Source organism: Bubalus kerabau, chromosome 23 (genome assembly GCF_029407905.1).
Source record: "Bubalus kerabau isolate K-KA32 ecotype Philippines breed swamp buffalo chromosome 23, PCC_UOA_SB_1v2, whole genome shotgun sequence".
NCBI classification, from domain to species: Eukaryota; Metazoa; Chordata; class Mammalia; order Artiodactyla; family Bovidae; genus Bubalus; species Bubalus kerabau.
Window position 1 is genome coordinate 22194848 of NC_073646.1, and position 25586 is coordinate 22220433.

At 47.7% G+C, this 25586-nt stretch overlaps 1 protein-coding gene across 3 annotated transcripts in view; it reads right to left on the reverse strand.

The window, feature by feature from the left end:
* EARS2 (glutamyl-tRNA synthetase 2, mitochondrial) overlaps nucleotides 1–25586 on the reverse strand; it is a 43356-nt gene that overhangs the window by 13973 nt on the left and 3797 nt on the right. For all 3 annotated transcript variants that reach the window (XM_055562712.1, XM_055562714.1, XM_055562713.1), the window contains exons 3-7: nucleotides 16653–16842; nucleotides 13622–14094; nucleotides 12177–12285; nucleotides 5776–5929; nucleotides 5533–5663 (exon numbers count right to left, since the gene is read on the reverse strand). In XM_055562712.1, the coding sequence (XP_055418687.1) occupies nucleotides 5533–5663; nucleotides 5776–5929; nucleotides 12177–12285; nucleotides 13622–14094; nucleotides 16653–16842 (1057 nt within the window). The remainder of the gene's footprint in view (nucleotides 1–5532; nucleotides 5664–5775; nucleotides 5930–12176; nucleotides 12286–13621; nucleotides 14095–16652; nucleotides 16843–25586) is intronic.

Here is a 25586-nt window from a genome sequence, read left to right on the forward strand (position 1 = left end):
ACCCCAGCCAGCTGGACTTTCAATCCCTGCTCCTCCACCTTACCAGCTGCATGATTTTAAACAAGTTACTGAGCCTCTTTGGGCTTCAACTTTCTCATCTGCAGAGTGGGGATAACAAGAGCAGTTCCTTTATTAGGTTGCTGAGAACTTAAGGGTATACACGCATGCACAGTGCACATCATGTCATGTGTATGGGTGCTCAGTCTTGTCCGACTCTGCAACCCCGTAGACTGTAGCCTGCCAGGCTCCTCTGTGCGTGGGATTTCCCAGGCAAGAATACTGGAGTGGGTTGCCATTTCCTTCTCCAGGGGATCTTCCTGACCCAGGGATGGAGCCTGTGTCTCGTCTGCTGCCTTGGCAGGCGGGTTCTTTGCCACTAGCATACATACATGTGCACATATCTTGTGTGTATTATTTTTTTATTGGAGCGTAATTGCTTTACAATGTTGTGTTACTTTCTGCTGTACAACAAAATGAATCAACCATCTGTATACATATCTCCTCTCCCTCTTGAACCTCCCTCCCACTCCCCATCCCACCCCTCTAGGTCATCAGAGCACTGAACTGAGCTCCCTGTGCTCAGTTTCCCGCTGGCTATCTACCTATCTAACGTATGTGATATGTAACATATTGCACACACATGTGTAAGCAAGTACACAAATGAGTGTTTGCTATTCCTATCAAACATAATCTTCACAACAAAACTGGGAAGTTGAGTAAAATGGACATTTGTGGGGTCTGCTGCCCAGCCCACATTCCCCTTCCTCCTGATACCAGGGCCCCAGCACTCCCTGTAGAATGACTTGGCTCCGCCCTCAGCCCACAAGCTCTGGCTGGGGGTCCACTCAAAGCCCCGCATATGACCTAACCTAAGCTGGTCAATGTATCACATTTTCCAGGCCTCTGTAACTGGTTCGGAGGCAGAAAAACCTGGCCAATCAGACCCCATCAGAGTGAATTTCAGGACACGGCTGGAGTCAGGGGCTGCGGTTCTGCCCTCTTACCCCCACAGTGGGGACTGTGAGATAGGCAGCTTTTGATTCTCAGGATCCTTTCTCCCTCTCACATGTACTAACACAATCTTCAGCTGGGCATGTGGCCACCAAGGTAAAAACTACATTTTCTGGACTCCCTTGCAGCTTGGCATGGCCACGAGGCAGGCGTTAAGGCCAGCAGGATGTGAGTGGAAACATGTATAACTTTTAAGCCAGGGCCTCAAGGGGAAGGAGCGCCCCGTCCCCTCTCCCTTTCCTCCTTCCTCCTCTGGCTGAATCGTGAGCCACCACGGACCATGCGAACAAGAGCAAAACCTGGGCCACATGCCACTACTACTGAGCCTGTGCTCTGCAATAGGTCCTCCTGCTGCAACAAAGACCCAGTGTAGCCAAAAAAAAAAAAAAGAGAGAGAGACAGACAGAGAGAGGGAGAGCACAGGCAAAACCTAAAGACAGCAGGACCCTAGAGACGTGGACAGAAGCTGTTCAGCCTTGAACTACCTGATCCGAATGCAGGTAAGGGAGACAAGCACATATCCATCTAATACAGAACCTCTGCAGAAGGAGCGGGCGGCCTGCGGGAGTGTGCGGCACAAAGTCAAAGGGGCAGAGGGAGACACGAGGAGTCAGTGCCATGATTTTTGGCCCCTGCATTAACATGGGCCTCACATCGGCCCTTCTGGCCTCTGCAGTGATGTACACGAATCACTCCCCTCTTGCTTAACCCAGTTTTGGTTGCACTTTGTGCCCTCACGATCTAAAGAGCTCTGTGACTGTGAACAATGAGACCTAGTATCACCTCCACCCTGCAGGGGAGGGAAGGGAAGCTCAAGGACGTGCAGGAACCTGGACAAACTGAAGTCCCCTGGCAGGTGAACTATTAGGTTGGTGCGAAAGTAATTAACAGTTTTGCTTTGTTGAACTTTGCCAGGTGATAGTGGAATAGATTCTTAAATAAATGTGCTTTTGTTATACATCACTTTCTATCCCGAAGCATAGATTTTTATGCTCCAGGAATAAGCAAACTTATTTCTCGTCGGCAAAACTGCGTTGATTATATGGTTCCAATTTTGAGAATGAAGATGTGTTTGAGCCTGGGTATATCACGATGGTGTGATCACTGACCTAGAGCCAGACATCCTGGAATGTGAAGTCAAGTGGGCCTTAGAAAGCATCACTACAAACAAAGCTAGTGGAAGTGATGGAATTCCAGTTGAGCTATTCCAAATCCTGAAAGATGATGCTGTGAAAGTGCTGCACTCAATATGCCAGCAAATTTGGAAAACTCAGCAGTGGCCACAGGACTAGAAAAGGTCAGTTTTCATTCCAATCCCAAAGAAAGGCAATGCCAAAGAATGCTCAAACTACCACAAAATTGCACTCATCTCACACGCTAGTAAGGTAATGCTCAAAATTCTCCAAGTGAGGTTTCAGCAATATGTGAACCGTGAACTTCCTGATGTTCAAGCTGGTTTTAGAAAAGGCAGAGGAACCAGAGATCAAATTGCCAACATCTGCTGGATCATGGAAAAAGCAAGAGAGTTCCAGAAAAACATCTATTTCTGCTTTATTGACTACGCCAAAGCCTTTGACCGTGTGGATCACAATAAACTGTGGAAAATTCTGCAAGAGATGGGAATACCAGACCACCTGATCTGCCTCTTGAGAAATCTGTATGCAGGTCAGGAAGCAACAGTTAGAACTGGACATGGAACAACAGACTGGTTCCAAATAGGAAAAGGAGTACATCAAGGCTGCATATTGTCACCCTGTTTATTTAACCTATATGCAGAGTACATCATGAGAAACGCTGGACTGGAAGAAACACAAACTGGAATCAAGATTGCCGGGAGAAATATCAATAACCTCAGATATGCAGATGACTATTTGTAAGGCCTCCCCAGACAGCCATTTTGCTTTTTTGCATTTCTTTTCCATGGGGATGGTCTTGATCCCTGTCTCCTGTACAATGTCATGAACCTCATTCCATAGTTCATCAGGCACTCTATCTATCAGATCTAGGCACTTATATCTATTTCTCACTTCCACTGTATAATCATAAGGGATTTGATTTAGGTCATACCTGAATGGTCTAGTGGTTTTCCCTACTTTCTTCAATTTAAGTCTGAATTTGGCAATAAGGAGTTCATGGTCTGAGCCACAGTCAGCTCCTGGTCTTGTTTTTACTGACTGTATAGAGCTTCTCCATCTTTGGCTGCAAAGAATATAATCAATCTGATTTCGGTGTTGACCATCTGGTGATGTCCATGTATAGCATCTTCTCTTGTGTTGTTGGAAGAGGGTGTTTGTTATGACCAGTGCATTTTCTTGGCGAAACTCTATTAGTCTTTGCCCTGCTTCATTCCGTATTCCAAGGCCAAATTTGCCTGTTACTTCAGGTGTTTCTTGACTTCCTACTTTTGCATTTCAGTCCCCTATAATGAAAAGGACATCTTTTTTGGGTGTTAGTTCTAAAAGGTCTTGTAGGTCTTCATAGAACCGTTCAACTTCAGCTTCTTCAGCATTACTGGTTGGGGTATAGACTTGGATTACTGTGATATTTCTTGCAAAGATGGGCTCGATAAAGGACAGAAATAGTATGGACCTAACAGAAGCAGAAGATATTAAGAAGAGATGGCAAGAATACACAGAAGAACTGTACAAAAAAGAGCTTCACGACCCAGATAATCACGATGGTGTGATCACTCACCTAGAGCCAGACATCCTGGAATGTGAAGTCAAGTGGGCCTTAGAAAGCATCACTATGAACAAAGCTAGTGGAGGTGATGGAATTCCAGTTGAGCTATTCCAAATCCTGAAAGATGATGCTGTGAAAGTGCTGCACTCAATATGCCAGTGAGTTTGGAAAACTCAGCAGTGGCCACAGAACTAGAAAAGGTCAGTTTTCATTCCAATCCCAAAGAAAGGCAATGCCAAAGAATGCTCATACTACCGCACAATTGCACTCATCCCACACACTAGTAAAGTAATGCTCAAAATTCTCCAAGCCAGGCTTCAGCAATATGTGAACCGTGAACTTCCTGATGTTCAAGCTGGTTTTAGAAAAGGCAGAGGAACCAGAGATCAAATTGCCAACATCCGCTGCATCATGGAAAAAGCAAGAGAGTTCCAGAAAAACATCTATTTCTGCTTTATTGACTATGCCAAAGCTTTTGACTGTGTGGATCACAATAAACTGTGATAAATTCTGCAAGAGATGGGAATACCAGACCACCTGATCTGCCTCTTGAGAAATCTGTATGCAGGTCAGGAAGCAACAGTTAGAACTGGACATGGAACAGCAGACTGGTTCCAAATAGGAAAAGGAGTACGTCAAGGCTGTATATTGTCACCCTGCTTATTTAACTTATATGCAGAGTACCTCATGAGAAACGTTGGACTGGAAGAAACACAAGCTGGAATCAAGATTGCCGGGAGAAATATCAATAACCTCAGATACGCAGATGACACCACCCTTATGGCAGAAAGTGAAGAGGAACTAAGAAGCCTGTTGATGAAGGTGAAAGTGGAGAGTGAAAAAGTTGGCTTAAAGTTCAACATTCAGAAAACGAAGATCATGGCATGTGGTCCCATCACTTCATGGGAAATAGATGGGGAAACAGTGGAAACAGTGTCAGACTTTATTTTTCTGGGCTCCAAAATCACTGCAGATGGTGACTGCAGCCATGAAATTAAAAGACGCTTACTCCTTGGAAGGAAAGTTCTGACCAACCTAGACAGCATATTCAAAAGCAGAGACATTACTTTGCCAACAAAGGTCTGTCTAGTCAAGGCTATGGTTTTTCCTGTGGTCATGTGTGGATGTGAGAGTTGGACTGTGAAGAAGGCTGATCGCCGAAGAATTGATGCTTTTGAACTGTGGTGTTGGAGAAGACTCTTGAGAGTCCCTTGGACTGCAAGGAGATCCAACCAGTCCATTCTGAAGGAGATCAGCCCTGGGATTTCTTTGGAAGGAATGATGCTAAAGCTGAAACTCCAGTACTTTGGCCACCTCATGCGAAGAGTTGACTCATTGGAAAAGGCTCTGATGCTGGGAGGGATTGGGGGCAAGAGGAGAAGGGGACGACAGAGGATGAGATGGCTGGATGGCATCAATGACTCGATGGCCGTGAGTCTGAGTGAACTCCGGGGGTTGGTGATGGACAAGGAGGCCTGGCGTGCTGCAATTCATGGGGTTGCAAAGAGTCGGACACGACTGAGCGACTGATCTGATATGATTTGATAATGATTTCAGAGTTTGAAACCGTAATTTCTTTTGCACCAACTTAATAACTGGGTCAGTGAGTGGCAGGGCTGCAATGGCACCCAGGTGGGTCTAATCCTGGAGCCAGAACCACTGCATCTTCTGGGGGAGCATGGGCTTCTCAGTGCCATGAGTGACCCTCTCACTGAGAACCTCTCACTAGCTCTGGGGCCAGACTGCAGGCCTGACCGCCAAGCCCTGGAGTGGAGAGGGCCCTGGGAGGGAGACAGGGGAGGCAGCTGCAGACCCCGAGCTCCACCTGTGGGAACTCACCCCAGCACACGCTTGGCAATGATGTCCACCTTCTCCGAGATGGCACCCAGCTGCGCTCGACCCACCGCAGGGCGGGTCCACAGGTAGGAATACGCTGGGGAGACCAGATCTTGCAGGCGGCAAATGTGACCCTGGGGAGAGAGGTGGTCACTGAATGCACTGGGAGTTGGGGGGGATCCTGACATGGGAAAGGGGAGGAGTGGGACGCCACCTGCTCCCTCGGTCTCCAGGCTCCTGACCCACCTGTCTCAGCAGGATGATCCTCTCCACATAGGCTGGGTCTACGACTTCTCTGTCCTGCAGCTGGCTCCCAAATGCCTCCTCCACGAGCGCCTGCAACTGGCCCACCAGCTGGCATCTCTGGGTCTCGTCGCCCACCAGCCGGCGGAGGTGCAGCCTGCAGGAGAAGAAGGCAAGGGACCGTGCTGCTGCGGCCACCCCCAGCCCTGCCAAAACCCTCCTCCCCAGGGGAGTGGGTGGGCTTTGCAGAATGACTCCTTCCAGGGGATACTCTCCCTCCAGCCGGGATGGAGCAGCAGGGAGACTCCCGACGGTCTGCCTGTGACTCAGCTCCCCAGCACCTCTCACCTGGCCCGCTGCCCTCCCCTGAGCTATCATTTGAATTCAGGACTCAGTTAAAAAGCTCAAGTTTTGCTGTCAGGTCAAATTTTCTCCTTTTCAGAATTCTTCTAACCGCCTTGTTCCCTCCTTCAGAAGCAGCAGAGCCTCTAAGACTCCAAGCCTCAAACCAGGCCCTGTCGGTCCTCAGTCCCCGGGCTGCCCTCACCCTGTCCCTGGCAGGACTGGAGGGACCCCAGGGCATGAACAGCACAGGGCCGAAGGCCATTCTGGAGGTGCGTGCCCTCCTGTCCTTGGTGTAGAAGAAAGGCAGGCAGCAAGGGACGGGTGACCATCTCATGAGCTCTGAGGTCGGGCAGGCGTGGGAGTGAAGCCAGCCTTGCCAGACATCTGCAGCAAGTGACACAAGCACTCAGGGCTCAGGATGCTCCTCTGTTACCATGGGGACAACGGAGCCTCACTCACAGCGCGCTGGGCGGAGTAAAGGAGGGGCTGTCTGTGTACACTGAGCAAAAGGCCAGTGTGGCTGCCACGTCTGGGAGCCGGAGACGGGCCGGGAATCTGAGCAGAGGCTTAGGCGAGGCAGAGGGTGGACGGACAAGACCCTCTGGGAAGCAATCCGGAGAATGCCGTGGCCCCAAAACATCACTTTATAAAATGAATGAAGGGTATTCCCTGGTGGTGGTCCAGTGGTTAGGACTCCACGCTTCCACTGCAAGGGGCACGGGTTCCATCCCTGGTCAAGGAACTAAGATCCCACATACTGCCTGCCAGGCACAGCAAAACAAATAAAAAAAAGAAATGAAGAGAAATCCCATGAAATTGTACTAAAGCTGTTTCTAGGACCTCTGTAGTTAGATAAGGCAGCGGGAAGAAAGAAATCAAGAGACCCTAGTGGCCATGCTTGAGATAATCCACGTAAGGTCCAGGGATGCACGCCTGGGACACAGCACATGCTAGAGAAACGTCAGTTATTATCACTACCTTCACCAAGCCCCCAGCACTGCCATGACAACTACTATCTCTAGTACTGCTACTGAAAGAGTCGTAGCAGCGGCTTGATTACAGAGCTACCTAAAGCGAAGAGCTTCAGCTGTATGAAACCTGCAGGCTTCAACTGCAAGCAAAAGCCACGGCCATTTTCCTCTGACTCCCCTCGTGCTTTGGGGAGGACTGGAATGGGTCACCAAGTATCGTCTGTTCTGACCCCATTTCTCCCCAGGATGTCACTTTCTCCATGATAAGAAAGGTGGTATACAAGCTGCATTCAACGTGCACGCTGCACTTGTTCCTGAGTGTCCCATGCAAGAGATGCCCAGTGGGAGTTCCGCGGTGGTCCAGGTGGTCCAGTGGTTACATGACTCAGTGCTTTCACTGCCATGGCTCGGCTTCAATCCCTGGTCAGGGAACTGTGATCCCACAAGCCTTGCAGCATCCCTCCCCACTCCCCCACCCCCCAAATAAACAACAGCAGAAATACCCACCACTACAGTAGGTGTTGCAAGAGGGCATCAGAGGGCAGACACACTGAAACCATACTCACAGAAAACTAGTCAATCTAATCACACTAGGACCACAGCCTTGTCTAACTCAATGAAACTAAGCCATGCCCGTGGGGCAACCCAAGATGGGCAGGTCATGGTGGAGAGATCTGACAGAATGTGGTCCACTGGAGAAGGGAATGGCAAACCACTTCAGTATTCTTGCCTTGAGAACCCCATGAACAGTATGAAAAGGCAAAATGATAGGATACTGAAAGATAAACTCCCCAGGTCAGTAGGTGCCCAATATGCCACTGGAGATCAGTGGAGAAATAACTCCAGAAAGAATGAAGGGATGGAGCCAAAGCAAAAAGAATACCCAGCTGTGGATGTGACTGGTGATAGAAGCAAGGTCCGATGCTGTAAAGAGCAATATTGCGTAGGAACCTGGAATGCCAGGTCCATGAATCAAGGCAAATTCGAAGTGGTCAAACAAGAGATGGCAAGAGTGAATGTCGACATTCTAGGAATCAGCGAACTGAAATGGACTGGAATGGGTGAATTTAACTCAGATGACCATTATATCTACTACTGCGGGCAGGAATCCCTCAGAAGAAATGGAGTGGCCATCATGGCCAACAAAAGAGTCCGAAATGCAGTACTTGGATGCAATCTCAAAAACGACAGAATGATCTCTGTTCGTTTCCAAGGCAAACCATTCAATATCACAGTATCCAAGTCTATGCCCCAACCAGTAACGCTGAAGAAGCTGAAGTTGAACGGTTCTATGAAGACCTACAAGACCTTTTAGAACTAACACCCAAAAAAGATGTCCTTTTCATTATAGGGGACTAGAATGCAAAAGTAGGAAGTCAAAACACCTGAAGTAACAGGCAAATTTGGCCTTGGAATACGGAATGAAGCAGGGCAAAGACTAATAGAGTTTTGCCAAGAAAATGCACTGGTCATAGAAAACACCCTCTTCCAACAACACGAGAAGATGCTATATATGGACATCACCAGATGGTCAACACCAAAATCAGATTCATTATATTCTCTGCAGCCAAAGATGGAGAAGCTCTATACAGTCAGTAAAAACAAGACCAGGAGCTGACTGTGGCTCAGACCATGAACTCCATATTGCCCAATTCAGACTTAAATTGAAGAAAGTAGGGAAAACCACTAGACCATTCAGGTATGACCTAAATCAAATCCCTTATGATTATACAGTGGAAGTGAGAAATAGATTTAAGGGCCTAGATCTGATATATACTGAGTGCCTGATGATCTATGGAATGAGGTTTGTGACACTGTACAGGAGACAGGGATCAAGACCATCCCCATGGAAAAGAAATGCAAAAAAGCAAAATGGCTGTCTGGGAAGGCCTTACAAACAGCTGTGAAAAGAAGAGAAGCAAAAAGCAAAGGAAAAAAGGAAAGATATAAACATCTGAATGCACAGTTCCAAAGAATAGCAAGAAGAGATAAGAAAGCCTTCTTCAGTGATTAATGCAAAGAAATAGAGGAAAACAACAGAATGGGAAAAACTAGAGATCTCTTCAAGAAAATCAGAGATAACAAAGGAACATTTCATGCAAAAATGGGCTCGATAAAGGACAGAAATGGTATGGACCTAACAGAAGCAGAAGATATTAAGAAGAGATGGCAAGAATACACAGAAGAACTGTACAAAAAAGAGCTTCACGATCCAGATAATCACGATGGTGTGATCACTCACCTAGAGCCAGACATCCTGGAATGTGAAGTCAAGTGGGCCTTAGAAAGCATCACTATGAACAAAGCTAGTGGAGGTGATGGAATTCCAGTTGAGCTATTCCAAATCCTGAAAGATGATGCTGTGAAAGTGCTGCACTCAATATGCCAGTGAATTTGGAAAACTCAGCAGTGGCCACAGGACTAGAAAAGGTCAGTTTTCATTCCAATCCCAAAGAAAGGCAATGCCAAAGAATGCTCAAACTACCACACAATTGTACTCATCTCACACAGTAGTAAAGTAATGCTTAAAATTCTCCAAGCCAGGCTTCAGCAATATGTGAACCGTGAACTTCCTGATGTTCAAGCTGGTTTTAGAAAAGGCAGAGGAACCAGAGATCAAATTGCCAACATCCGCTGCATCATGGAAAAAGCAAGAGAGTTCCAGAAAAACATCTATTTCTGCTTTATTGACTATGCCAAAGCCTTTGACTGTGTGGATCACAATAAACTGTGGAAAATTCTGAAAGAGATGGGAATACCAGACCATCTGATCTGCCTCTTGAGAAATCTGTATGCAGGTCAGGAAGCAACAGTTAGAACTGGACATGGAACAACAGACTGGTTCCAAATAGGAAAAGGAGTACGTCAAGGCTGTATATTGTCACCCTGCTTATTTAACTTATATGCAGAGTACATTATGAGAAACGCTGGACTGGAAGAAATACAAACTGAAATCAAGATTGCCGGGAGAAATATCAATAACCTCAGATATGCAGATGACACCACCCTTATGGCAGAAAGTGAAGAGGGACTAAAAAGCCTCTTGATGAATGTGAAAGTGGAGAGTGAAAAAGTGGGCTTAAAGCTCAACATTCAGAAAACGAAGATCATGGCATGTGGTCCCATCACTTCATGGGAAATAGATGGGGAAACAGTGGAAACAGTGTCAGACTTTATTTTTCTGGGCTCCAAAATCACTACAGATGGTGACTGCAGCCATGAAATTAAAAGACGCTTACTCCTTGGAAGGAAAGTTATGACCAACCTAGATAGCATATTCAAAAGCAGAGACGTTACTCTGCCAACAAAGGTTGGTCTAGTCAAGGCTATGGTTTTTCCTGTGGTCATGTATGGATGTGAGAGCTGGACTGTGAAGAAGGCTGAGCGCCGAAGAATTGATGCTTTTGAACTGTGGTGTTGGGAGAAGACTCTTGAGAGTCCCTTGGACTGCAAGGAGATCCAACCAGTCCATTCTGAAGGAGATCAGCCCTGGGATTTCTTTGGAAAGAATGATGCTAAAGCTGAAACTCCAGTACTTTGGCCACCTCATGCGAAGAGTTGACTCATTGGAAAAGGCTCTGATGCTGGGAGGGATTGGGGGCAGGAGGAGAAGGGGACAACAGAGGATGAGATGGCTGGATGGCATCACTGACTCGATGGACATGAGTCTGAGTGAACTCCGGGAGTTGGTGATGGACAGGGAGGCCTGGCGTGCTACAATTCATGGGGTCACAAAGAGTCGGACACGACTGAGCGACTGATCTGATCTGATCTGATCTGACAGTATGAACTTGATCCTGCCTCATCATTTAACTTCTTGACATCTTGCTTTCATTAAATGCACAACAGGGCAAAATCATACAAGTGAGCCCATCTTATGGGGGAAGTAGCATCCTTGAGGCAAATGCAGTTGATGTGAACCCCCTGCACTCACGCAAGTAAAATACTGAGAGCCTGTCCTCAAACCAGCTCAAGAGGGGGCATCTAGGAGTCCCCACCCCCCAACTACAGACCTGTCCGCTGGCTTTCCCACTAATGCCCTTAGCCCAAGATACGGCAAGAGGGATACAAACTGTAACTGTGGCTGGAGGTTTCAGAGAGAAGTGGTGGTGGTGGTGTTCAGTCTCTAAGTCGTGTCTGATTCTTTTGCAACCCCATGGACTATAGCCCACCAGGCTCTTCTGTCCATGGGATTTCCCAGGCAAGAATAGTGGAATGGGTTGCCATTTCCCTCTCCAGGGGATCTTCCCAACCCAGGGATTGAACTCGTGTCTCCTGAATTGGCAGGCGGGTTCTTTATCACTGACTCACCAGGGAAACCTTCAGAGGGAAGAACTACTTGAGATGTGAAAAACATGGCACGAGACAGCACTCACTCACTGTACTGGCTGGGCTGGGGAGAGGCTGATCAAGCGTAACACTGATGACAAAGAACAAACCTGCCATCTTACTGAGCACTTTCTCGGTGCAAAATAGCTTGAGGCTTAATTTATCTGAACAGTGGCACAAGGCCAGTACTATTATTGACCCCATTTTTTAAAAAAATTCTCAGCAAGTTAAAAAAATGTATCACCATTCCAGCCTTCACATGAGCCCAGAACCTGGGGCTGGTCATGGAACAGGACAACAAACAAACCCAGATACCTGACACCTCTCTTTGCTGGATCCCTGCTCCCCAGAGCAGCTGATAGCGGGGCCACTCCTTTGGCCTCTGCCCCATCACCCCGACTGTGCTCCAAGGCCAAGGCAGGCAGCCTCATGATCCCTGAGCCCTCAGTTCTGAGGCCGCCCCTACACCTCCAGTACTGGAGGAGCCTGCTAGGGTCTGGCACCATGGATCTGGCCCGATGGAGGGAGAGACCATGCAGGAGGAGTTGTCACAAGGTAATAGTCCCATTTTAGAGAAGAGGAAACACAGGCTCGAAGAGATTAGGTGACTTACCTGTGGTCACACAGCACTAGACGCCTACGACCACAGTCAAAATCAAGTGTGACTCCAGACCCCACTAAAACATCTGCCATGGGGACCCAACATCAGCAGGTGAGCCCTTTCCTCCCAGGGGCAAATGCTCCAGATTCCCCGCTCACCTGTTGAATTCCGGAAGCTTCTCCAGGTCCAGCAGGGCTGAGTGGCAGGTGACCCGGCTCAAGTCAAACTGTGTGATCAGCTCTGGCAAGGTCCGGCCCATCTGGTTCTCTGCAAGTGAAGAGGCCCAGCTGCTCAGCGTTCCAACACCCCACTCCCCTGTAAACCACCCATCACCACTGCATTTTCAATCACAAGGAAGGGTGACCAAACAGATTTGATTTCTAGTCATTTTATGTATCAAGGGTCTGGATGAGCTTTCATTTGCAGAAAGGGTTCTGTCACTAAGGGGGAAAGCTTGAAAATAAAATCTGCCCCAAATCAACCCTCACTGCCCTTAAAGACATGAGCTGCAAGAACAGCCTGCTCAACTGTCTGGCTATGCGCCAGGGATCCCGATTGACTGGTTTTAGATGGGGTCTGAGCAGAAGTGTACTTTACAAGCTTCCTGGGGGATTTCAAACTGCAGCCAGAGTGAGAAAGCTGAGCCAGGAGCTGCTTCCCTCGAGCCGCAGCTCCATGCCACGCCGTCAGCGGCATCCTGGTCAGCTTTGCGCCTCTGCCACATCCTTCACTAGCTGTGTCACTTTGGTGAGTTACTCAACCTCTCTGGGCCTCATAAGCTTCTAACAAACAGTGGTGATAATACATCCCCCTCATGGGTATTTTAAGGCTTAAATAAGACAAGTGCAGAAAAAGCAGTAGGCAGACTATTTATGGCCATGTTTTCAGAAACCACCCCTGACCAAAGGTCATTCTACTTTGTGCGTCATCAAGATGTGGGCCTGACGTCTTGGGTCAAGCTTGCAATAAACTAGGGTCACAGTAATAGTAGTAATACTCCCAGAGTACATACTTACTCTACTCTAATAACCGCAATAATCACAGGATCTGTGGTTTTTGTGCTTATCGTGTAGCAGATACTGTGCTGGTGCCTCAAAGGAGCTCAGTGAACCCGAACTTAACTCAGAGAGGAAGACACTTAATTAGCTCCATTTTACAGATGAGGCAACCAGGGCTCACAGATCATAAGCTCCTTTGAGACCAGAGATTACTGGCTCAATAAATGGTGGACAAATAAAGAGAAAGAACTCATATAAGATCACACAGCCATGGCTTCCCTGGTGGTCCAGTGTCTAAGAATTCACCTTGCAATGTAGGGGACACCAGTTTGACCCCTGATCTAGGACGATGATCCCACATGCCTCGGAGCAGCTGGGCCCGTGCACCACAACCACTGAGCCCATGTGCCAGGAGCCTGTGCTCCTCAACAACAGAAGCCACCACAGTGAGAAGCCCGCAGACCACAATAAAATAAATAAACTAGGGAAAAAAAATCACACAGCCTTTGGACAGCTCAGCTGGGACTGAAGGCCAGGTAGCCTGACCCAAGGCCCCAGCTCCTTACCACTATGGTCCTGCCAGGACCTCTCAGGGGAGTGGGTACCTGCAAACCCTGAACCGCAGTTGGTGATGATGTCGAGCAAGGCGTCTGGCAGGAAGCCAGTGGCAGCAAAATGCTCCAGGAAGATGTCCCCTTGCCTCTTGGACAGCTTGCTGCCATCCCTGTTGAGGAGCAGGGGCAGGTGGGCAAAGTGTGGGGGTTGCCAGCCCAGGGCCTGGTAGAGGAGCAGGTGCTTGGAGGTGGAGACCAGCCACTCAGAGCCCCGCAGCACATGGCTGATGCCCATGTGGTGGTCGTCCACCACGGAGGCCAGGTGGTATGTGGGGAAGCCATCGCTCTTCAGGATGACTGGGTCCCCCTCCACGCTTGCCACCTCATGCCGATTCCAGCCGTATACCAAGTCGTTGAAGGCTGGCGCCTCCCCCTCCAGGCGGAAGCGAATGGCAGGCTTGGGGTCCGTGGCCAGCTTCTGGGCCACCTGCGCCTGGCTCAGGCTCCGGCACCGATTGTCATACCTGTTGGGAAGCAGAGCGGAAGCTAAGAGTTACTAAGAGCATTGGTGATGGGCGTGAGCCTTAGCCGTGTCTCTGATAACTGTGACCCTGGGCAGGTCATTTACCTCTCTCAGCAGTTTCTTCAGTCTTGAATGGAGATAATAAGGTTGTTATGTGGGAGAACTAAGTGTAATAACATAGCACAGCAGACTCAAGTCTGTTTCCTTTCTTCCTTGCTTGACATTCTCCCTTGTCAAATGTCACCCAAGAAGGTGAATCACGATGGGTGTTGCTAAGTGTGCAATCCTATTCCTCTATACAACTGACCCGTCCACACTGGACCATTCTAGTCACTTAGATTCAAAGAGATGTACGCCTGGCAGGTAGGGGATGATGAAGATTCTGGGAAAGATTTTTCTCTCCAAGTGAGCCTGAGAGTGAACCACAAGCTGCGGCAGCCACTTGGAACTGACTGAGGGAGGGAGGCAGCAGGGGACAAGAGAGTCCCGCCTTCTCAGAGCTGCTGGTTTCGTCCTGGAGTCCCACACCCCCGGCTGCTGCAGAATGAGAAGACAAATGTCTACGTGGTCTATGCTCTGACTACTCAAATGTGGTCTGTGGACCGCCAGCTTCAGCCTCACTCGGGAGCCTGTCAGATATGCAGCATCTCAGCCCCTCCCCAGACCTGCTACATCAGAAGCTGCCCGTTAACTAGATCTTCAGGTGATTCTTCTGCACATTAAAGTATGAGAAGCTCCAGTTTGTCCATTTTAAACAGAGTATTAGTTACCTGCTCCCAGAAGTGTCCTGACACTCAAATGTAACACTTGAAAGCACTGTCCTTGACACTGACCTAAATGTTCAATCATAAATGGCTTCGTGGATTCCAAGACAGAGCATGATGGTAATTAAAAAAAATAACCTGTCAAAGGGCAAAAAGACTGTTTATGATTTAAAAAGCAATGCTGCAGTGAATGTCGTGACCTTGTATGAATATCCAAGCCCATGTCCAAAGAGTTCACTGACATTGGAACTTGAATGCAATGCTATTAGCTTGAATACAAGCTAATAAAGGGCCACTAGACAGTATCTATCAAAGCCGCAAACTGACCCTGAAACTCCAAATCTAGGGAGGTAACCCAACACACACACTCTACAGATGTGCAAAATGATGGACATCAACATTGCTCCTCAGCACCCTCAATTTTTAATACAAAAGATTAGAGGTAACATGAATGTTCATTAGTAAGGAACTGATGAAGTGAGTGAGGACTCAGCCCTGTGACAGAATAGTCTGCAAGCGTAAGGAAATTTATAGACTCACACAGACTGATCCTCATCACAGTCAGTGGCATCTATAAGCTGCATGATACGATATGTGTGATACCAACTGAGCAGAGAAGGAGGGGAAACGGCATGCATTCATCAGGGTCTGCACTGCATGTCTCTGCAGGAGACACCTTTGGACTGTCTCTGGAGAAGGAATTGGAGAGCCAGAGTCAGGGCTGGGACAGATCTTTGCATATACACCTTCCTGAACATGAGACAGATTTTACTAATCTAAAAAGAGAGAATTATTTTAAAACATTTACTTGGCTGTGCCAGCCCGCGGGATCTTTTTTTTCGGTTGTGGCATGTGAACTCTTGCTCTTCCTAGGTGGCTCAGCAGTAAAAAAATCCACCTGCGATGCAGGAGACACGGAAACGCAGGTTTGATCCCTGGGTCGGGAAGATCCCCTGGAGAAGGAAATGGCAATCCACTCCAGTATTTTTTCCTGAGAAACTGCATGGACAGAGGAACCTGGCAGGCTACAGTCCATGGGGTCAGGCTACAGATCATGGGGTCGCAAAAGTTGGATGCGACTGAGCGACTAAACAACGTGAACTCTGAAGCTGCGTCATGTGGGATCCAGCTCCCTGACCAGGGATTGAACCCAGGCCCCCGGCATTGGGAGTGCGGCGTCTTAGCCACCGGACCACCAGGAAGGCCCCAAATAAGAGAGAATGTAAATTACCTCACACGCCTGAGGCCCAGTGTGGCAGGCAGAGCTGACCCGGCCCCAGAGATACCCCTCCTGGTGTTTTTGCCTTGTGTCCTCCCCGCCCTGGAATGCAGGCTGGCCCTCCTGACTTCCTTCTGGTGACTAGAGCACAACACAGCCACGAGACGTCACTTCCTCGATCGGGTGACACAGAGGCTGCAGCTTTCACCCTGTTCGCTCCCCTCCCTGCCCACCGCCTTCTCCCCAGCTCGCCTGAAGGAACGCCAGCTGCCAAGCAGTGAGCTGCCCCGTAGAGAGAGGCCCACTCAGCTGGGACTGTTGTCTCCAGGAAACAGCCTCTGAGAGGGATGGAGGTAGATCCTCGGCGAGCCCAGCAATCAAGGTAACAGCAAGGCTGGCCTAGACCCTGATGGTGGCTTTGAGAAACCCTGAGCTGAAGGAGCTAGCTAAGCTGTGCCCAGACTCCTGACCTGGAAGAACCCTGAAGTAGGTAGGTTGGGTGTCATTTGTTATGCAGCAGGAGCGAACAAACACAGCCACCCCTAGGGAGGCATGGTGACAGGCTGGGGCTCTCACCGGGGTGTCTGGCGGTTCCTCAGGGCCTCCTTCTTCAGGAGCTCCAGCCGCTGGGGTGAGCAGAAACACGGGTACGCAGCACCGCTCTTCAGCAGGGCTTCAGCGGCCTGGGCATAGAGCGCAAGCCGCTGAGACTGAAGGTAGGGCCCAGCAGGCCCTCCGCGCCGGGGGCTCTCGTCCGGGGGAACGCCTGGAACACAGGCAGAGGGCAATCACCAAGCAATAATGACCCCGAAGACACAGCACAGGTTCCCAGGCACTGCTACAAGCGTTCCACACACCCCGGTGGTGGTGGTGGTAGCTGCTCAGTCGTGTCCGACTCTGCGATCCCACGGGCTGTAACCTACCAGGCTCTTCTGTCCATGGGATTCTCCAGGCAAGAATACTGGAGTTGGTCCCTTCTCCAGGGGGATCTTCCCAACCCAGGGATCAAACCTGGGTCTCCCGCATTGCAGGCGGATTCTTTACCATCTGAGCCACCAGAGAAGCAATTCACACACATTGCAGAGCTTTTAACCCTCCCAACAATCCATGAGGCCGTCACTCTTATAATTTCCCTTTTCCAGATGAAGAGATAAAGCACAGAGGGAATAACACTTAAGATCACAAGGTTGGTGGGTAAGCAGCTGGATGGAGGTGCACGGGCTCCACGATCCACATCCTCTTTGGCATATCCTCTCCCTCCATCCTTGCCCCGAAGAGGGACAAACCAGCCCTGCCCTGGCACAGCGGACTCAGGAGAAGCAGTGTGGCTCAGGGACAGCCCGTGCAGCCCAGCTGGACTCTGGCTTGGCCCCTGACTAAGGTGACAAAGGGTGGTGCCATGAACCTGCGAGGCTGCTTTCATATTCTGTGATCACTGTTAAGGCTCCAAACCACCCAACCTGGTAGGTGCTGTTGTGAACCCCATTCAGAAAGGAGGACACAGGAGCACCGAGCGGCTGTGTCATGTCACCTGGCCAAGGACAAGTGGGTACAACAACATTCAAAGCCAGGCTAGCTTGTCCCAAGTCCAAGCTCTTAACCACTCCGTGGACTGCCTCTTGCACTCCTTAGCTTTCCTATGCCTTGGTTTCCTCCTCTGAAAAGTGGAGCTAAGAGTCTACTGTGCAGAGTGACTAAGACTTAAATGCACCAGTGCTCACAAAGTGCTTAGCCCAATGGCTTCCGTATAGAACATGGAAGCTGCAACATAGCTGTTAGATCAAACGTGATCCATTATAAGCCCAAACCCCAATCCAAGGTCTGGTTTCCACAGATCACAAAGGATAGATTTCACTTATAAATGCTTCCAGGAGAGGCAGAGGGGACACAGAAGAGCTGGATGATGGTGTTTCTGTCCTCAGAGGGCTTTCAAATGAATTAGGAACCTAAGGACAGAGTTAATCCTGCACACCCGATGTCCCATAGTCTCTGGAGGTAGAGGGGCCTGGGCTCAAAGGCACCAGCCAGCTCTAAGGCCAGGCAAGACACCTTGTAGAGCCTCGGTTTCCTCTTTTTAAAGAAGAAAACAAACATTTACTTAGGTTTCCCTGGTGGCTCAAACCATAAAGAGTCTACCTACAATGTAGGAGACGTGGGTTCAATCCCTGAGTTGGGAAGATCCCCTGGAAAAGGAAATGGCAACCCACTCCAGTATTCTTGCCTGGAGAATCCCACAGATGGAGGAGCCGGCTACAGTCCATGGGGTCACAAAGAGTCAGACACGACTAACACATAACATATATTTACTTTCTCCTGAGGGTCATCATGAAGCTGGAATGGGACAGACTATGGGAAGGCTCAGCACCCTGCCTGGCATATCTCAGCTCTCAACAGGTCCTGGCTGCCAGTATCATTGGTTCTGTTGATAATGGTATTGCTTCATTTGTCAGAAAAGGGGGGCTGGGTTACATGCATCTGGGGTTCCTTCTTGATCTAATGTTAGCATGTCCAACATTTGGTATATGCTCCAGGGTTTAAGAGAGACTCCACTAGATGCACAAAAAAAATAGTATGTAAACATTCATAGAAATTTGACTCATCATATCCCAAATGCAGAAACAATCTAAATGCCCAACCACTGATGAATGAATAAGCAAAAAGTGGTATCTCCACATAATGAATATTGTTTGGTCATAAAAAGGAAAGAATTCATTCACGCTACAACATACATGCCACAACATCCCCTTTAGGGATCATAGCCTTGTCCTGGAGAAGGGGCATGTGTACCTCGGTGAAGCTCTGAGCCAGGCCGTGCAGGACCACCCAAGACAGACAGGTCACAGTGGAGAATTCTCACAAAACGTGGGCTACAGGAAGAGGAAATGGCAATCCACTCCAGTGTTCTTGCCGTGAGAACCCCATGAGTGGTATGAAAAGTCAAAAAAATGATACCAGGCTATAAGACCCACCCCACCCCCAAGTTGGTAAGTGTCCGATATGCTATTGGAGAAGGGTAGAGGGCAATTACTAACAGCTCCAGAAGAACGAAGCAGCTGGGCCAAAGCGGAAATGACGCTCAGTTGTGGATGTGTCTGGTGGTGAAAACAAAGTCTGATGTTGTAAAGAACAATATTGCAGAGGAACCTGGAATGTTAGGTCCATGAATCAAGGTAAATTGGATGTGGTCAAGCAAGAGATGTTAAGAGTGAACATCAGCATCTTTAGGAATCAGTGAATAAAATGGATGGGAATGGGTGAATTTAATTTATATAACCATTTTATCTACTACTGTGGGCAAGAATCCCTTAAAAGAAATGGTGTAGCCCTCATAGTCAACAAAAAAGTATGAAATGTAGTACTTGACTTCAATCTCAGAAACGCCAGAATGATCTGTTTGTTTCCAAGGCAAACCATGCAACATACAGTTAATTCAAGTGTACGCCCCAACCACTGAGGCAGAAGAAGCTGATCAGTTCTATGAAGACCTACAACATCTTCTAGGACGAACACCAAAAAAAGATGTCCTTTTCATCCTAGGAGATTGGAAGGCGAAAGTAGGAATTAAGGAGATATCCAGAATAACAGGCAAGTTTGCCTTCAGAGTACAAAAATGAATCAGGGCTAACATTAACAGAGTTTTGTCAAGAGAACATGCTGATTACAGCAAACACTCTCTTCCAACAACCCGAGACGACTTTACATATGGACATCACCAGATGGTCTATACCGAAATCAGACTGATTATGTTCTTTGCAGCCGAAGATGGAAAAGCTCTATACATCAGAAAAAAACAAGACCTGGAGCTGACTGTGGCTCAGATCATGAGCTCCTTATTGCAAAATTGAGGCTTAAATTGAAGAAACACAGGGAAAACCTCTAGGCTTTTTGTTGTTGTTCAGTCGCCAAGCTGTCTGACTCTTTGCGACTGCAGCATGCAAGGCTTCCCTGTCCCTCACCATCTCACCATGTCCACTGAATCGGTGATCCCATTCAACCATCTCATCCTCTGTTGCCCTCTCCTGCTTCTGCCTTCAATCTTTCCCACCATCAGGGTCTTTCCCAAAAGTCAGCTGTTCGTATCAGGTGGCCAGAGTATTGAAGCTTCAGCTTCAGCTTCAGCATCAGTCCTTCCCAAGAGTATTCAGGGTTGATTTCCTTTAAGGTCGACTGGTTTGATCTCCTTGCTTTCCAAGGGACTCTCAAGAGTCTTCTCCACACCACAGTCCAAATGCCTCGATTCTTTGGCACTCTGCCTTCTTTAAGGTACAGCTGTCACATCCATACATGACAACTGGAAAGACCATAGCCTTGACTATACGGTCTTTGTTAGCAAAGTGACGTCTCTCCTTTTTAACAGACTGTCTAAGTTTGTCATAGCTTTTCTGCCAAGAAGCAACCATCTTCTAATTTCATGGCTGCTGTCATCATCTGCAGGGATTTTGGAGCCCAAGAAGAGGAAATCTGCCACTACTTCCACGTTTCCCCCATCTATCTGCCATGAAGTGATGAGACCGGATGCCATGACCTTAGTTTTTTCAATATATTTAGTTTTAAGCTGGCTTTTTCACTCTTCTCCTTCACCCTCATCAAGAGGCTCTTTAGTTCCTCTTCACTTTCTGCCATTAGAGTGACATTATCCTCATACTGAGGTTGTTAATACTTCTCCCAGCAATCTTGATTCTAGTGTGTTAATTCAACCGGTTCAACATTTTGCATCATATGCTCTGTGTATAGGTTTATTAAACAGGGTGACAATAAACAGCTTTGTTGTACTTCTTTCTCAATCCTGAACCAGTCAGTTTTTCCTTACAGGGTTCTAACTTGCTTCCTGACCCACACAGAGGTTTCTCAGGAGACACGTAAGAAAGTCTGGTATTCCCATCTCCTTAAAAGTTTTCCACACTTTGTGATAATGCACACAGTCAAAGGCTTTAGCATACTCAATGAAACAGAGGTAGATGTTTTTCTGGAATTCCCTTGCTTTCTCTATGATCCAGCGAATGTTGGCAATTTGATCTCTGGTTCCTCTGCCTTTTCTGAACCCAGCTTGAACATCTAAAGTTCTCGGTTCACATAATGCTGAAGTCTAGCTTGAGGATTTTGAGGATAACCTTACTAGCACGGGAGATGAGTGCAACTGTCTGGTGGTCTGAACATTCTTTAGTACTGCCCTTCCTGGGAACTGGGATGAGTACTGACCTTTTCCAGTCCTGTGGCCACTGTTGGGTTTTCCAAATTTGCTGACATATTCATTTTAGCACTTTAATAGCACCATCTTTTAGGAAGTTAAATAGCTTTGCAGGAATTCCATCACCTCCACTAGCTTTATTGGCAGCAGTGCTTCCAAAGACCCACTTGACTTCACCTCCAGGATGTCTGGCTCTAGGTGAGTGAGGGAACACACCATTCTGGTTATCTGGGTCATTACGATCTTTTTTGTAGAGTTCTCTTTCCATCTTTTCTTGATTGCCTCTGCTTCTATTACGTCTTTACCGTTTCTGTCCTTTATTGTGCCTATCTTGGGATCATTTAGGTATGACCTAAATCAAATCCCTTATGATTATACAGTGGAGGTGATGAATAGATTCAAGGCATTAGATCTAGTAGACAGAGTGCTTGAAGAACTATGGATGGATGTTCCTAACACTGTACAGGAGGCAGTGACCAAAACCATCCCAAAGAAAAAGAAACATAAGAAGGCAAAGTGGTTTTCTGAGGAGGTTTTACAAATACCTGAGGAAAGAAGACAAGCAAAAGGCAAGGAAGAAAGGGAAGATAAATCCAACTGAATGCAGAATTCCAGAGAAGAGCAAGGAGAGATAAGGAGGCCTTCTTAAATGAATGACGCAAAGAAATAGAGGAAAACAATAGAATGGGAAAGACTAGAGATCTCTTCAAGAAAATTGGAGATATCAAGAGAATGTTTCATGAAGGATGGGGATGGGGACAATAAAGGACAGATACAGTAAGGACCTAACAGAAGGAGTAGAGATTAAGAAGAGGTGGTAAGAATACACAGGAGAATTATACAAAAAAGGTCTCAATGCTCTGGATAACCACGATGGTGTGGTCACTCACCTAGAGCCAGACATCCTCGAGTGTGAAGTCAAGTGGGCCTTAGGAAGCATTACTACAAATAAAGCTTGTGGAGATGACAGAATTTCAGCTGAGCTATTTAGAATCCTAAAAGATGATGCCGTTAAAGTGCTGTACTCATATGACAGCAAATTTGGAAAACTCAGCAGTGGCCACAGGACAGGAAAAGGTCAGTTTTCATTCCAATGCCAAAGAAAGGCAATCCCAAAGAATATTCACACTACCACACAAGTGTGGTCATTTCATGTGCTAGCAAGGTTATGCTGAAAATCCTTCAAGCTAGGCTTCAGCCTAGCTTTACCATCTGGTAGCTAAGACGGTAAAGAATCTGCCTACAACGTAGGAGACCTAGGTTCAATCCCTGGGTTGCGAAGATTCCCTAGAGAAGGAACTGGCAACCCACTTCAGTATTCTTGTCTGGAGAATTCCACGGACAGAGAAGCCTGGCAGGCTACAGTCCATGGGGTCACAAAGAGTTGGACACAACTGAGCGAATAAGCAACAGCAGGCTTCAGCAGTATGTGAAACGAGAACTTCCAGATGTATTAATATAAGCTGGGTTTAGAAAAAGCAGAGGAACCCAGATCAAATTGCCAGCACTCATTAGATCATAGAGATAGCAAGGGAATTCAAGAAAAACATCTTCTTCAGCTTCACTGACTATGCTAAAGCCTTTAACTGTGTGGATCACAACAAACTATAGTAAATTCTTAAAGTGATGGGAGTACCAGACCACCTTACCTGTCTCCTGAGAAACCTGTATGGGGGTCAAGAACCAGCAGTTAAAACCGGACATGGAAAAACAGACTGGTTTCAAATTGGGAAAGGAATACGTCAAGGCTGTATATTGTCACCCTGCTTGTTTAACTTATATGCAGAGTACATCATGTGAAATGCCAGGCTGGATGAATCACAAGTTGGAATCAAGATTGCCAGGAGAAATATCAACAACCTCAGATACACAGATACCACTCTAACAGCAGAAAGTGAAGAGGAACTAAAGAGTCTCTTAATGAGGATGAAAGAGAAGAGTGAAAAAGCTGTCTTGAAACTCAGCATTCAAAAAACTAAGATCATGCCATCAGGACCAGACAGCCATCACGTCACGGCAAATAGAAGGGGAAAAAGTGAAAGCAGTGAAGATTTTTATTTTCTTGGGCCCCAAAATCACAGTGGATGGTGACTGCAGCCATGAAATTAAAAGACGCTTGCTCCTTGGAAGGAAAGTTATGACAAACCTCGATAGTGTATCAAAAAGCAGAAACATCACTTTGCCAACAAAGGTCCATATAGTCAAAGCTATGGTTTTTCAAGTAGTCATGTATGGATGTGAGAACTGGACCCTAAAGAAGGCTGGTGATGGTGGTTTAGTCACTCACTTGAGTCCAACTCTTGCCTGCCAGGCTCCTCTGTCCAGTATTCTTGCCTGGAGTGGGTTGGCATTTACTTCTCCAACGGATCTTCCTGACTCAGGGGTCAAACCTGGGTCTCCTGCACTACAGGCAGATTCTTTACTGACTAAGCCACTAGGGAAGCCCAGAAGGCTGACTGACAAAGAACTGATGCTTTTGAACTGTGGTGCTAGAGAAGACTCTAGCACTTACACTCTTGGACTGCAAGGAGATCAAACCAGTCAATTCTAAAGGACATCACCCCAGAATACTCATTGGAAGGACTGATGCTAAAGCTGAAGCTCCAATACTTTGGCCACCTTAGGTGAAGAGGTGACTCACCTGAAAAGACCCAGATGCTGGGAAGATTGAAGACCAAAGAAGAAGAGGGTGGCAGAGGCTGAGATGGTTAGCTAGTGTCACTGACTCAATGCACATGAATCTGAGCAACTCTGGGAGATAATGGAAGGTAGGGGAATCTGGAGTGCTGCAGTTCACGTAGGCACGATGACTTAGTGACCGAACAACAACATACATGGGTCTTATGCTAAGTATAAGCCAGTCATAAAATGAAATGTCTCAAACAGGCAAACCATACAGACTGAGGTTAGTGGTTGCCAATGGCAGGAGAGAAGGAGGAATGGGGAGTGCCTGCTAACTGGTTTGCAGTTTTGAGTTGATGGAAATGTTCTAGAATTAGAGGGGTGATGGATGCACAATACAGTGAACATACTGAAGACCACTTTGAAATGGTGAATTTCACATTATATAAATTACAGGTCGACTCCTGAAGCAAGAACATCCAGAAATTACCCATCTGGGGTGTGGATCTCTGCCTGCTTCGGTCATACCCTTGGGCCGAGCCGAGGGCTCTAAGAGGCTGGACGCATCAGTCTTGCTCATCCCAGCGCCCTTGTGCTGGCACAGTCTGTGGGACGTGGAGCACGTGCTCCACACATGGCCAATCATGATCTCTTGCCCATCACTGTGTCCTCACGTCACATTTCCAAGCCCCCTGGTCTCCCCTGATAGCTCAGTTGGTAAAGAATCCGTCTGCAATGCAGGAGACCCTGGTTCGATTCCTGGGTCAGGAAGATACACTAGAGAAGGGATAGGCTACCCACTCCAGTATTCTTGGGCTTCCCTTGAGGCTCAGCTGGTAAAGAAGCCGCCTGGAATGCAGGAGACCTGGGTTGGGAAGATCCCCTGGAGAAGGGAAAGGCTACTCACTCCAGTACTCTGGCCTGGAGAATTCCATGGACTATACAATCCATGGGGTTGCCAAGAGTCAGACATGACTGAATGACTTTCACTTTCGCTGGTCTCCTCACTGTGCTTGGGCCACGCTGGCTTCCTTGCTGCTCCTCAAATATGCCCAGCACTAAGCTTCTGTAGGACATTTACATCTGCTACTCACTGGGCTTTGAGCTTGCCCCCTAGGCAACCACGGCGCCAACTTCTCACTTTGTGCAAGTCTCTGTGCTACTGTCCACCCCTCGGGGAAGTCTGTCCTATCTCAAAGAGCACCCACCCCTCCCTGCTGGTTTGTGCACCTGCTACCCCTTTCTCTACAGCACTTATCACTGCCTCATATCATAGTAAGGATGAAGTCACCTGTGAACTCACTTACCACCTGGCATATGGCACCTTAGTTCCCTGACCAGGCATGGAACCCGTGCCCCTGGCACTGGAAGCTTGGAGTCTTAACCACTGGACCACCAGGGAAGTCCCTAGAATTCAGTTTATTTGTTTTTTTAAGTCTGTCTTCCCCTACTTACTGAGGGCAGGGTCTTGGTTTTATGCTTGAATACTACCCGGACCACAGAAAGTAACCTTGGTGCATGAATTCTTTCACTCAACTAATCTCGACTGAAGTTTCTGCTACAATCTTTACAGTTGAGGACAGAAATGAAATCAGTTTTTGCTCTTCAGTAACTCAGAGTTTAGTTAATGATTTACCTGAGATTAGAGCACACGTTGTCGAGACAGTCTTGGAGTTTTGGGCATTTTTGGGAGCTTAAGT